General features: G+C 43.2%; 1 protein-coding gene across 1 annotated transcript in view; it reads right to left on the bottom strand.

Moving 5' to 3' along the window:
* Positions 1-15,206, bottom strand: part of LOC126272146 (probable cytochrome P450 6a13) — a 153,392-nt gene that overhangs the window by 84,307 nt on the left and 53,879 nt on the right. Inside the window, exon 2 of the mRNA XM_049974763.1 lies at positions 9,530-9,716. Within this exon, the coding sequence (XP_049830720.1) occupies positions 9,530-9,716 (187 nt within the window). The remainder of the gene's footprint in view (positions 1-9,529; positions 9,717-15,206) is intronic.

The raw sequence follows: 15,206 nt of genomic DNA, 5'->3' as shown, positions 1-15,206 counted from the left end.
CTTAGATTAGTTAGGTTTAAGTAGTTCTAAGTTCTAGGGGACTGATGACCTCAGATGTTAAGTCCCATAGTGCTCAGAGCCATTTGAATCATTGGATGGATTGGTAGAGGCGGACCAATTCCGTGGCCTCCACGCTCTCCTGACCTCACTCCTCTTGACTTTCATTTATGGGGGCATTTGAAAGCTCTTGTCTACGCAACCCCAGTACCAAATGTAGAGACTCTTCATGCTCGTATTGCGGACGGTTGTGATGCAATACGCCATTCTCCAGGGCTGCATCAGCGCATCAGGGATTCCAGTCGATGGAGGGTGGATCCATGTATCGTCACTAACGCAGGACATTTTGAACATTTCCTGTAACAAAGTGTTTGAAGTCACGCTGGTACGTTCCGTTGCTGTATGTTTCCATTCCATGTGAGGAATGTTTCCTGAAAGTTTGGACGTACATTTTTGTAACACCCTGTATAATCCATGACTGATGGGCAAGGAGGACATATAAAGCAGACAAGCACTGGCAAAACAGGGAATTCATGGCCACACACAGGTCTTAATTTGAGAAAAAAAAATTTTCGAGTGTTGTGTTCTGCCCACTCGTCTAATATAGGATGCCTAGGAAACCCGCTTTCACGGATCGCTAGGCAGCAATTCAAGCACATCGTGTTAACAAATTTTTATTGCAGCAAGATAAATGACAATACTTCGAGATATTTGCAGTGGGATGTCGCAAGCAAAGGAGGACATGAAACAAGCAATCTCTTCAGTATATACAATTCCTAACAATGACGTCGCTGCTATAGGGTTCATAGAACGGCTAGAATTCCACTCGGGTCGTGGCGAGGCGGCGTGGCGCTTATGTCCTACTCGTGTAGATGGCTCTACTGTTTCGATGTTAACTAGAGTGGTGTCTGTCAGCGTGCTATTGGCTGACGCCGTCTCACCGCCCTCTCTGCTCTAAACGTTCTTGCCTGTCGTGCAGGCGCTTGACGTTACGCCGGAACACTGAGAATGTACGTTAGGAGCGTATTTTTATATGGCAGTGAGACATGGACTATGGGAAAATCAGAACAGAAGAGAATCTTATCACTTAAGATGTACTGCTACAGACGAATGTCAAAAATTAGGTGGACTGATAAGGTAAGGAATCAAAAGGTTTTCTGTAGAATCGGCGAGGAAAGGGATAGATGGTAAACACTGAGAAAAAGAAGGAACAGGGTGACAGGACATCAGATCAGATTAGATTAGATTAGTACTTGTTCCGTAGATCATGAATACGACAGTTCGTAATGATATGGAACGTGTCAGATTAATAAAAGGTGTCTATAAAAGATATTACATTAGACAAAATATTACATGACAGTCAATATTTTTTTGTGGAGGTTGGGAAATTACCCATTTAGTATATCCAAAAATTCATCTAATGAGGAGGAGGAGTTGCCACTAAGAAATTCTTTTAATTTCCTTTTAAATGCTATATGGCTATCTGTCAGACTTTTGATGCTATTAGGTAAGTGACCAAAGACTTTTGTGGCAGCATAATTTACCCCCTTCTTAGCCAAAGTTAGATTTAACCTTGAGTACTGAAGATCATCCTTTCTCCTAGTGTTGTAGCCATGTACACTGCTATTACTTTAGAATTCGTTCAGATTGTTAATAACAAACTTCATAAGTGAATATATTTATTGTGAGGCTACAGTGAAGATTTCTAGCTCTTTAAATAAGTGTCTGCAGGATGATCTTGGATGAGCTCCAGCAATTATTCTGATTACACGCTTTTGTGCAACGAACACTCTTTTACTCAATGATGAATTACCCCAGAATATGATGCCATACGAAAGCAGAGAATGAAAATAGGCGTGGTAAGCTAATTTACTCAGATGTATACCGCCAAAATTTGCAATAACCCTAATAGCATAAGTAGCTGAACTCAAACGTTTCAGCAGATCCTCAATGTGTTTTTTTCCAGTTCATCCCCTCATCAACGCATACACCTAGAAATTTTGAATATTCTACCTTAGCTACCGATTTCTGATCGAAGTCTATATTTATTAATGGGGTCATTCCATGTACGGTGTGGAACTGTATATACTGTGTTTTGTCAAAGTTTAATGAGAGCCCATTTGCAGAGAACCATTTAATGATTTTCTGAAAGACATCGTTTACAATTTCACCAGTTAATTCTTGTCTGTCGGGTGTGATAGCTATACTTGTATCATCGGCAAAAAGTACCAGCTTTGCATCTTCGTGAATATAGAATGGCAAGTCATTAACATATATTACGAACAACAGAGGACCCAAGACCGATCCTTGCGGCATCTGTTAAGATATCAGGGAATAACTTCCATGGTATTGGAGGGAGATGCAGAGGCTAAAAGCTGTAGAAGAAGGCAGAGATTGGAATACATGCAGCAAATGATTCAGGACGAAGGTTTTAATTGCTACTCTGAGATCAAAACGTTCGCAGAGGAGAGGAACAAAATATTAAAGCTGTTCGGAAGATTTTGTTAATTCTGCAGTTACAGAATCCCCTAGTGAGTAAAATTCTCTGTATTTTCAAAACTTGTTATATAAAATTTGGATGGTTAAGCCATACTTCACCGGTCGTGCGTCATCTCTTACATGGAATCGAAAGACAGTTTTCTACTATGGAACTCGTGAAATTTGCATGTGCTTTAGCAGCATAGTTTCTTTAATGTTTGCCGCAACGGGGTAGTCGCCCGGTCTTGGGCGCCTTGTCACGGTCCGCGCGGCTCTTCCCGGCGGAGGTTCGAGTCCTCCCTCGGGCATGTGTGGTGTCCTTAGCGTAAGTTAGTTTAAGTTAGATTCAGTAGTGAGTAAGCTTAGGGACCAATGACGTCAGCATTTCGTCCAATAAGAAGATACCAGAAATTTCCAATTTCGTTAATGTTTTAGCAAAAAAATTGTTCAAATGGCTCTAAGCACTATGGGACTTATCATCTGAGGTCATCAGTCCCCTAGACTTAGATCTACTTAAACTTGACTAACCTAAGGACATCACACACACCCATGCCCGAGGCAGGATTCGAACTTGCGACCGTAGCAAAAGCTCGGTTGTGGAGTGAAGCACCTAGAATCTTTCGGTCACAGCGGCCGGCATTTAGCAATTTTACCTATCTTGAAAACGGGTATTTTTTTTTTAGTTTCCAGTATCTTCTATTTTAAAATGTACTTAAATTGTAACTAGTTGCCGGTCGTTGTGGCCGAGCAGTTCTAGGCGCTTCAGTCTGGAACCACACGACCGCTACGGTTGCAGGTTCGAATCCTGCCTCGGTCATGGATGTGTGTGCTGTCCTTAGGTTAGTTAGGTTTAAGTAGTTCTAAGTTCTAGGGGACTGATGACCTCAGATGTTAAGTCTCATAGTGCTCAGAGCCATTTTAACCATTTAGCTGATGGCCTCAGAAGTTAAGTCCAATAGTGTTCCGAGCCATTTTTTTTTTCGCTGCACTCATCCATGACTTGCACCAACAATCACCAGCATTCGCAGCTTCAGTTATATCTTAACTGAGTTACTGTTTCACTGTACACAGCTTTGCTCTTTTAGATTAGTCTAGCTGTAAGTTACGGCAGTGAAGTTAATCCCTTACAAGTGCAGTGCGAACCCGCTCTTAAAACACCATAAAAGGAGAAAGTAAGTTCGCCGACACTAGCAGAACTACCTGACGAACCCTAGTTTGTGATAATACTTCTACTTAATTTGATTTCACACACTGATTATTAGTATATATAATAATGCCGCGTGACTAGGACCTCCCGTCGGGTACACCGCTCGCCTGGTGCAAGTCTTTCTATTTGACGTCACTTCGGCGACTTGCGCGTCGATGGGGATGAAATGATGATGATTAGGACAACACAGCACCGAGTCCCTGAGCGGAGAAATCGGGAATCGAACCCGGCCCCATAGGATTGACATTCTGTCGCGCTGACCACTCAGGTACTGGGGGGCGGACACTGATTATTAGTGTATAGTAGCGTAATAATGGTAAAATATAGATTATAGAGTACGGTACTGGCAAGATTTTATCGAGTGCAACATGTAAAATGAATGGTTGATGCTCACAGTTCCTATGGAAGCTCACGGGCGATCGACGTGGGTTTCGTTTGTGACACTGCAGATGCAAATTCGGTACTGCCTTTCCTGTCAGACCTGTTTCAGGGTAGCTCGATCATAGAGTTAACTGTGCTGAAAATCCAGGGCCTTAGCCCATTTAAGTCATACGGCAAGTGAGGCACGTATACCATGTCCTTCACACATTCAGAAAACAAAAAAAGATGCATTAATGTAAGACCAGTAGAGCTGAAGCCGCCAGAACATGAATGGCACGTCATTCGATCCAGCTCGACCGATCCTGCGTTGTGGAAGATGTTCAAATGGTTCAAATGGCTCTGAGCACTATGGGACTTAACATCTGAGGTCATCAGTCCCCTAGAACTTAGAACTACTTAAACCTAACTAATCTAAGGAGATCACACACATCCATGCCCGAGGCAGGATTCGAACCTGCGACCGTAGCGGTCGCGCGGTTCCAGACTGAAGTGCCTAGAACAGCTCGGCCACAGCGGCAGGCAGGAAATGTTCATTGAGGTGACTACGTACGATGTTATACCAACTTGGTGGGACTCTGTTCTGCTCCAAAATGAAGTCGGGAACCACTTTGTCAAGTGGGGCAACTGTCACAGAGAAACCAAATCGAGGCATGTTATGCGTGTAACGGCAGATTCTGGAAAGGAGAAAGGACCGAACACGGAGAAAACGTTAAGGGACGGAGAATCATGTTCATTCTGCAGGGGGGCGTGGGTGTTTTGCATACTCCATATTCTCAAATTATGCTTGTTCACTTTGTCTCTTAAATGAAATTTGGTTTTGTCAGAGAGCACAAGTCTGTCTTGAAAACCATCCACTGCCGTCCTTGCGTGAAAATCGATGCATAATTGTTTCCGTTCTGGTTTGTCGCCTGGCTTCAGATCCCACAACAATTGTGTTCCGTCAGTCTTGAACTGCAGACGGCTGTGCAACGCACACCACACTGTTGACTGCGAATTTTTCTCTGCTGGTACGATGTGTGAATTTTCTGGGGCTTCTTTTGTAGAGCATACCACTTCATTCTCAGCAGATGGCCGTTCTGTGATTTCCTTAGTGCATATGCATCCTTTCTTCTCGAACTACTTTGCCCATCTGGCATTGTTGCGACAGGGTGTGGCGCCACTTAACCATACCTAGTCGCAAAATTCTCAACAACGATTGTTGATCATGTTTTTGATTATTCTGTGACGCAATGCGCCAGTTCTGTTACAGATGCCATCATTTTGAATGCTAACGCTAGCGATAAACATCAACGGCGATTTTTCGTCTTTCCAATGTCCCCAACCTAAAGTGTGAGAGTTAACCTTCCAGTCTATAAATCTATTACTGAAATAAAGTCATTATTATGGTCACAGGAATATTTTATTTTTGTCCCACTAATTTTCAACGCCCCAGTTTTTGTCCCTAGGTATATTCCTCGGTACCTTGGATAATTTTCTCACATTTCGAAAAATATTAGTTTTCCAGAGTAATTATTGTGATCTTAGAAAAAGACTGCAGCCCACAAAACGTGAATGCCACCACTTAAAAGCAGAATAAAGAAATAGACATAACAGAAAAAAATCGCATCACCAAAAAATAATTTATCTAGAGTAATGAAATTTCGATAATACATTAGTCTAGGTAACATATTTAGCTGACTAACACTGTAACATCACAGGTTAATGGACACACAAGTTAAGTCCTTGGTAATGTGCAGTGCTGGTACATTAATAACTTGTGTAACTGAAAATGGTTCAAATGGCTCTAAGCACTATGGGACTTAACTTCTAAGGTCATCAGTCTCCTAGAACTTAGAACTACTTAAACCTAACTAACCTAAGGACATCACACACATCCATGCCAGAGGCAGGATTCGAACTTGCGACCGTAGCGGTTCCAGACTTTAGCGATTAGAGCCGCTCGGCCAACCCGGCCAGCAACCTGTGTACCTCCCATAATGTTGAATCCTGGCACGCAAACTGGGATGTATTGTGTTGTATAGCTACTAGATATCAGTTTGTGGGATGAAGTTCTGTGGCTATTGCACTTGGTCGGCGTATAAGGCGCTGGTTAATACTGGTTGTGGATGACACTGGTGTTGTCCTCCCATGATGTCCCATATGTGGTCAATTGGAGATAGATCTTGTTCTGGCGTAAGTACGAAGAGGAAGAACGCAAGACCAGAGAAGGTGATGAGGCAACGTCGGCCAATAGCACGCTGACCAGGTCGTCACCATGATAGGAGCGGCGTCTAGCAGAGTGAAAATAAGCGCTGCTCCTGACAGCCTTGGATTTGGGTGAAGAGCAGTGGACTGAGCCACTTCCAGCCCAGAATTTACAATAAAGAAAAAAAAAGAACAGCTTCGGCCCGACATTAGTGGATACTATTAGCACAGCCTAGCAGAGAGTGCTACCATATCAGTTATTAGTGATCCCTATCCATTGCTTGTTTGGATATTGTCTACAGGAAGAACATTAGTGTTAGCATGTCGCCCATCACTTGAGACACCATTGTACATTCCAAGTTAAGCATTGCCAATCTTCTTATTTGTAAAAAAAGTACTAATGTCATTTGCTTGAATTGTTGTATAGCACTCCAAGACTGCAGCATCCCTTATGCACCTTATACGAGACGAGTGGGCAGGATACCACAGATCTGATGATCAGATCAAGGCAACATGTCGACACTCTGCGCAGCATATTGGGTTACAACAGCAGTATGTGCACTAGAATTATCCTGTTGGAAAACACCACTGGAATACTGTTTATGAATAGCAGCAAAACAGGTCGAATCACCAGATTGATGTACAAATTTGTAGAGAGGGTGTGTGGTATAACCACGAGAGTGCTTCTGTTGTTATACGAAATCACACACCAGACCATAACTCCAGACAAGTTGGCTCCAGGCCCTCAATTGGCCTCCTAACCAACACACGGCCATCACTGGCACTGAGATGGAACTAGCTTCCATCAGAAACAAGAGACCTCCACCCTTCCCTCCAATGAGCTCTCGCTTGACACCACTTCTGTAATGAACGTGTGGGTGCTATTCTGTCATTCTGTGCAATGGATTAATCTCAGATGTACCCTTTACCCTGTGGCTCCTGCAAGATGCAACTTCCACCTCCACACTACTACAGAAGTCAGGCAGTCGCTCCTAACGTTCTAAAGAGAAATGCCTGAAAAACTTTCAGCAATAAATATCTTCTGGAGTCATCAGTCGTAAGGAAATGGCACAAAAATTCACAATTTCTTACATAACTAGTGGGATACTTGGGTACTGGAGTAGTGCTAGTTAGTGTAAGAAAAAGATGAAACTAACGAAAATTATTATTTATTTTGCTAAAATTCTGAGAAATCACAATAACACTATTAGTTATGAACTGAACAAGTTATTTCTGGATTCTTTTTGGAATGTGAAGTTACCTCTTAAGGATAGAATTCGCTAATGACATTTCTATACAGAGTTTAAGATTGTAATTGACTTGGCAGAATGGCTGAGAGCCGCACCTACTGAACTTGAATAATTATCTATTAGAATATGGCTAGGTACGGTCGAGGCTGTCACGTGTGAAATGCAATGAACTGTACTGTTGTGGGGGAAATATGGGGTTCGCAAGAGCTGTAGTGCACAATACCGAAGCTGTGATGACTGCTGTCTGCACCGCTCGCTGCTGGCAAATAAGATAACTCTCGTTCTATCTGGATTGATCTTCGCCAGTCAAACTCTCCCTACGCCTTGATGAAGTCAAGGACTCCAATTCGCCCTTAGTCTAACTATTGGCATGGTAGTCCAGTCAGATAACCAGTCCACCGCGATGCCACTCAAAAATTCGCTCATAGGCGTTTAACCATAACTCTGTCCGTTCACACAGCACAGTAAGTGTGGCGGCCAACACAGTGAACAATGCTTAATCGCAAGGACTCAATATAGAGTCGCACTCTGATTCGCTCTCGACAGATGTGCTCTCCCAGTGAAGTGCTGAGGAGATACTTGTTCCCCACTCTTTGAGTATACGTACGAGCGCACACACTCTCGTTACGTGTTCTCGCTCCAAGAGCGACAACGGAACGGCCCCTCTCCACGCCAGACATGAAAGGGTATATCTTTCGGTCTCTTCCATTACTCATTCAGCTCAAGGCGTCAGGAGATCGTCTGCCAATCAGCATTGCTCTTCTAAAACAGGAGAATGACGTTTCATTTAAGGCGACCAATCCAGAAATCTGTAGCATCGGCGTTTGGCGTTTGCTGTCTCCCTGTGAAAACCTCTGAAACTGCGTACTATGTTTGTAAAGAATGCGTAGGCTGGGCCCTACCACACAATGTAGCGGAATTTGCTTTTAAGCCGAACACAGGGTCGTTCTCCCTTTCACTCGGGCAAACACTGTCTGCTCTATGGGCGGTCGCCGGCCGAAGTAGATAGGTTGACTCATCCTCTGAAGGGACCGGCCCCCCGGCGTGTGGTTTGCCTCTCCCGAACTGAAAGCCCCTGCGACCATCTTGTCTTGAATGTGTGTGTGTGTGTACGCCAGCCTCGAGTATTTCAATCTCGGTGCGCACTTGCGATTTAGTAGTTATTTGCATATCGTTTACATGAATTCATACAACATTGTCTTTATCTTATCGAGTTTGGGTTCGAATGAAGCGCCTTGATGTGCGGCATATGATTGTGAGGGCGGAATATCTAAGCAATGAAGGTCAGGAGACCACAACGTCTTACACACTGAAGTCGTAAATGGCGGTGGTTTGGAGTCAGTGTAAGGGGTGCTATGAGGCGTCTGACTCGGACCTGTCCTCGAAGTAACCCATTTGTAACAGTTCATTGTGTCACTGAGGTACCAACTGTTGCTCAAATTGCTGCTGCAGACACAGTACACGGCACCAGAACCATATGCCAAACACGATGGTCTTTCCTCTTGGTTGTGCCATGTGGCCATCCGGAACCTGTTCTTGTTGCGACTGTACTTTCTCGCGACCACCGCTGCTAATAATCATGCATATTCCTGTAAAGTCTTTCTACAGCATCACAGAAGGAACATCCAGCTTCCCGTAGCCCTATTACATGATCTCTTTCAAATGTAGCGAGGTGTTGATAATGGCGCCTTTATCACCTTAAAGGCACTCTTTGACTAACATCAACTCACAATGTCCGGTCCAGAAGGTAGCTAACAGCGTGTATTTAAGGCAAACCTTATTTGAATCCTCATAATGGCACCACTAGAACCACTCTTAGGCGTCTGGCACGAAATTTGAACAGAAATAATTTTTAAGCTGTAGAAACATGCCTACTTACCCCTTCTTAGTGTTGCATTTATTTATTTATTTATTTATTTATTTGCGATAAGTGTATTACACTTCTATTAAAGGGCTGGCTAGAGGCGAAAACTTGAAGGGTGTTTCAAGGTGACGTCAGGAGGAGGAAGTACCGTGAAGATATGTTACTCACCCAAGAAAAGGGACGCGATGTTGAGAGCGAGCGGCAGGCAGAACTCGAGCCTAACGCCGCCGCCGGGGGCTGCGCAGTCGCCGCCGACGCCGACGCCGCCCCCGCTGCTCGGCACACCTCGGCTGTGGTCGCCGGCGGCAGCGGTCTTCGGCTCGCTGGCCGTCGCTCCGGGCAGCCACTGCATTTCCTGCAAGCAGTGCGGCCGTCACCACGTGACGCAACACAGCTCTCCCACCTGGCTGCCTGCCGACCTCGCTGAAGCGCTGATTCAGTGCGGAAACCTACAGCAGGTTACGTGGTTCGAATCTCAATGTCACCACTCATATTTATAACGGGTTAACTATCCTTCGAGGTAGAGCGCTATTGGCACACAGCTAATTTAGTAGTGAACTGTGGATTAAATCATACTGCTTTCTCTTCTGTTTTACCAGTTTAGGGAACTAATAGTTTATCAAAAACGAGCTCTTGCTGGTGTAACCTGTTGCATCACGTGCTGGCACAGTGTCAGTTTGGCACATACTGTGGGTATCCAATTACCTTGTGATCACACACTAACAATTACACATGCATTCCTGTCAGGACTGTTTTCTGAGTTATAATAACCTACAGATAAATTTATTTACAGAGTGTCCATGTTAAACATACACTGACATAAAGTGTAACAGCTTGAGACGTAATTGACATATTTATTGGCGGTTTGCTTCTACACATATGGTAACTTAATATGTCACCTGTGTTTGCTACTGGCAGTTCGTGCCGCATGCCCATGTACATAACTGCCGTGTTCACTTAAACGTGCTTCAATAGGCATGCGGACTCCACAGTAGAAGGTGGTGTGTGTGCTTTCTCTCGCACACGTGGTTTGGGATGCGACCAAGTCATCATGTTCCCATTTACGTAAAAATCAAGTAACGGGACACGCGCCTTTGGGAAACGGAGTTTGCTTTCGATATCGGGCCACCACCCCAACCACATAGTTCCGAAGCTACTGCTGAATTAATCCGTACGTCCTTCCCGCGAAGCCCTTGTAACTCAAACCAACAAGTAAACACAATTACTTGGTTCGACAGAACACGACCCCGTGCAGCTGTCACAAGTATTACGCCTGCAATGCCGCAAAATACTTGAGAGAAGCGGAATGCAGTTCAGATGTCTGTCGCCCTACTACTGGTGCATGTACCGAAGCGTATTAGTGTGTGTAAAAAGAAAAGAGGAAAAAAAAACCTTATTGATTTACCATATTTGTACAAATATACCGTCCATCAATATCTCAATTACATCTCAAGTTATTACATTTTATATTATTATATGTTTAATCCTGACACCCTGTATTTGTTATGGCGTTATTAATAATCACATTGATGAACATAAACTAAGAATAACATTCATAAACAAACATATAGATTACAAAAAAATAGTTAATTCAGCTATCGGTAGTGTTCAGTAAGTCTTCAAATTATCCCTTGTAGGCTCTTAGCGAACATGTCTGCACTATACGCTGGATTGTCCGCCTTTCTACTCCACTTTCTACTTCGGAGATGTTTCCTTTTACACCATGAGTCCGCACATCTGCCATGATTAGTTCTAATTTGGTTTAGAAAGACCAAGGATTTACTTCTGAAGTCAAAGCCATTCGGTTTTACAGAGATACATCGGATTTCTGGATATCCACAGTTGCACCATCTTCCCAGGCTTTCTTCCAGAGCTGCGAAATATCAAATTTGTTGCTTTTTTGGGCGCTGCAGTCCGGAACCGCGGGACTGCTACGGTCGCATGTTCGAATCCTGCCTCGGGCATGGATGTGTGTGATGTCCTTAGGTTAGTTAGGTTTAAATAGTTCTAAGTTCTAGGGGACTGGTGACCTAAGATGTTAAGTCCCATAGTGCTCAGAGCCATTTGAACCATTGTTATGTTGTTTTCTAAGCTTATAGCTTCTGCAAACGCTAGTTTTTTTTTAAAGCGGAGTCGTGCAATACATATGCAATCAGACATCGGCTGAAAAGAAAGTTGTTGTTTGTTTTGACTTTTTTTCAAATTTCTTTTTTCGTCGCAGTTGTGGTAGAGTTATATAGCTTACCACTAGTAGTCGCTAGGTGGTAGAATTCTTAATCTCTCAATTGTACCGGAAATCATTCGCGTTGTGTGATTTTGTTCAATGTGTGTTTACTTGGTGCTGGGGCTGTTAAGCCAGACGTGGCAACAGTGTTATGCTTCTAAATAAACTAGAGCGAAAGCATTTGTTCCTAACGTAGATGCTGGAGAGCCCCATGCAGTGCCACGTAGCTTCTTCGTAACGTAATTTCTTGTACGAAGCTGCTTTTATTACGTGTTACTTATAGCATAACGTTCTGCCTAAAGTAACTCCTACATAAATCAAAATCGCTAATTTTCTTTTGTTCAACAGTATTAATTTATTGTGTTAACCGATTTTCAGCTCACAAGGCCATAATCAATTATTGACGCCAAAGAAATTACAATGTTTGTAAACGAAGTTGTAAAACAAATTACACATGAAGAGTGTAGCACAGACGCACAGTAAATAATATCTTTGACAGTGTGGTGGTAATGCAATGTACAAAGTATAAAGCTGAACAATACAAAGCTGTTATCCGTACCAAAGGTGGACATACCGGCTATTAGGTAGGTGGTCATTATGTTATGGCTGATTAGCGTATATGGGAAAATGAAACTCCACACGCAATTGTTCCGTTATATCACCAAGTGTAGGTCTCCCTCAACATATGGGCCAGGGTTGTGGTGGTCAGTTAGTTGGATCCCACGTACATGTAAACAGACTTGTGGGGCAGGCATAGAAATACTTCTTGGAAAACACCGTGAAACGTCCCCTTAGAAAAATTGTACACGACTGGTCTATGTGAAACGTCCTCTTTGAACAATTATACATGAATGTGCTTAAACTGACACACAATATCTTTAGCGCAATGCAATCTGACTTCCAAAAATCCCTACGAAAGAATGGCCCTGACTAGCATTAACCTATACGTTTCACAAATCACTTACCTCACAAAAATCTTCGTTACTCGAACTACTGCAATACAGCGAGCACCACTACTGCCAGCTAACTAAAAGATTCAAACTACGGAAGTCACTAACTACTGATAGGCATAGTTAGCAAATGAAAGATTTTAATAGAGAACAAACAATGTATTTACCTCACTAGTCATAATATATATAGCAGTTTATGACACCAATTCTTACAAATTCCAAAACTCCGCCATCTCTCTCCCCACGTGCACCACTGCTGGCGGCTCACCTCCAACTGCGCAACGCTACGCGCTGTTAGTATCCAGCTGCCGCTGCTCAACACTACAATGGCAGACAACAATGCAAACTAAACACAGACTGCACACAGCACAGCCAGTGATTTTCTTACAGAGCGCTACGTGGTGTTGGCGTTACCAATAAAAAAACTAAACATCCTACTTACAACCGTAGCTCATGTTTTTGAAAGACACTCCGCTGATCAATCGCAAACGAGCTACCTTCTGCATAATGGCACTCCAGCACATTTAAATTTTACAGCTTGCCAGCACTTGATTCTAACATTTCACTGTTATGTGATAGGTAGATGTCGCCCAGGTGCATGACCTTCAGGCTTACTTGATTTGAACCCATATGATTTCTAATTAACTTTTGAGGGCATTTAAAATCGTTGGTGTGTTCGTATCCAGTGCCTGCCATGCAGTCTCTTCAGAATCGAACTGTGGCAGGTTGTGAGGAAATACGCCATACTCTTGGAATTGGAATCGTGTTCAGAAGGCCATGAGATATCGATGTGAGGCCTGTGGACATTTTAAACATCTTCCTCAAAGGCAATCACGGGAATGCTGACAACGGTAGATGGACTAATTACAAACGACGCAATTTATAAATACACATGCGCAACCCAAAGTAAGACACATTGCGTCCGTTTACCCAAAACAGGAAAGCAGGGGATGCATCCGCCACGTTGTCGTCAAACAGCTTTAAAGTACGCTTCCAGGCCGCTGCAACAGCAACCACAGTCGGAGGAACTGGTCTATGAAATCCGTGGATCCATTTTCACATGATGTACGTTATGAAACGTCCTCTTTGAACAATTATACACGAATGTGCTTTAAACTGACACACAATATTTTTAGCGCAACGCAATCTGACTTTCAAAAATCCCTACAAAAGAATGGCCCTGACTAACATTAATCTATACCTTTCACAAATCGCTTAACGCACCAAAAATCTTCGTTACTCTAACTACTGCAATACAGCGAGCGCCACTACTGCCAGCTAAATAAAAGATTCAAACTACTGAAGGCACTAACTACTGATAGGCATAGATAGCAAATGAAAGATTTTAATAGAGAACAAACAATGTATTTACCTTAATAGTCATAATATATATCAGTTCATGACATCCAGTCTTACAAATTTCAAAACTCCGCCATCTTTCTCCCCACATCCACCACTGCAGGCGGCTCAGCTCCAACTGCGCAACGCTACGCGCTGTTAACAGCCAACTGAGCCAACGCTACAATGGCGAGTATTACAACTGCCAACCAGCCACAGACTGCACACAGCACAGCCAGTGATTTCATACAAAGCGTTACGTGGCGTTACCAATATAAAAAACCTAAACATCCTACTTACAACGTAAATCTCAGGTATCGCATCCTTAAATCAAGAACAAATTCCATCACAAAAACTTCGATGCTTCAGTAGGAAACTACTGACATGTTGTCCCCCGGTCCCTTCCCTTAAAATGCACATGCCAAGCTCAGATTCCGCTTTTCCATATATCAGACAATACGACACAGATGCTAGTTCTAGTTGTGAGAACAACCTACGACTATCTATGGAATTCTTGTACAGGAGGTTCCTCGAATTACCTACCGTACATCCAAGACAAATAGTCAATCCTAGAAAGAGCTAGATATGCGTGTGCTTCAATATAAATCAAACTTTTCGGCCACCAGCGTCATGTCGCAGCGATATGGCGATGTCAGTGACAACGTAGTGAAGCGAGAGAAAGTATTTGGAATCGGAATGGCACCAGACGCATACTGCATAAAGTGCTCTTTGGAACACACTCTTGAGCACCGTTTCGTGTGCGCAGATGAAAACAAAACGGGCTCATGGGTCTGTAAAAGACTGGCCTTTTTCACTCACACGACACCTTCAGTAATTTCACGGGAAATTATATTACGACCGGATTGGCAATCTGTCCAGCGGAAATGTTATCTTTTTTGTTGTCTTCCTGAATAATCTGTTGTCATTTTTCATAGATGATGGGGTTAAGTATTTTTCCAAGAGGAAACCTTTTATTTTTGTTTCCTTAAAGAGTTGATTATGTTTGTCTACTATCATTTTTTCATGAAGAAGCTCGTCTTCTACACACGCAGTTTTCGTTTCCAGACGAATTACTTAAGCTGTTTGGGAGACACTTCAGGGCAAATTCAGAAAGGAAGATGTCGTTAGGAGCTACAAGTTTACACTGAACATAACGAGAGGTTTAAGGACTGGTGGGAGACCCTAAAAAATTAGTAGCCTAATGGTTACATCTAGAAAGGTCGGGGTTCAAACCCCGGTGTTGCACAGACTTTCAGCTCTCGCTACACATTCATTACATCGGATGTTCATGATATTCGAACGGTTTGCATTGATATCATTGCAGGTTTCCTTT

Source organism: Schistocerca gregaria, chromosome 5 (assembly GCF_023897955.1).
Source record: "Schistocerca gregaria isolate iqSchGreg1 chromosome 5, iqSchGreg1.2, whole genome shotgun sequence".
NCBI lineage: Eukaryota > Metazoa > Arthropoda > Insecta > Orthoptera > Acrididae > Schistocerca > Schistocerca gregaria.
Note: the sequence above shows the minus strand (reverse complement) of the source record. Positions and strands in the feature narration are given on the sequence as shown.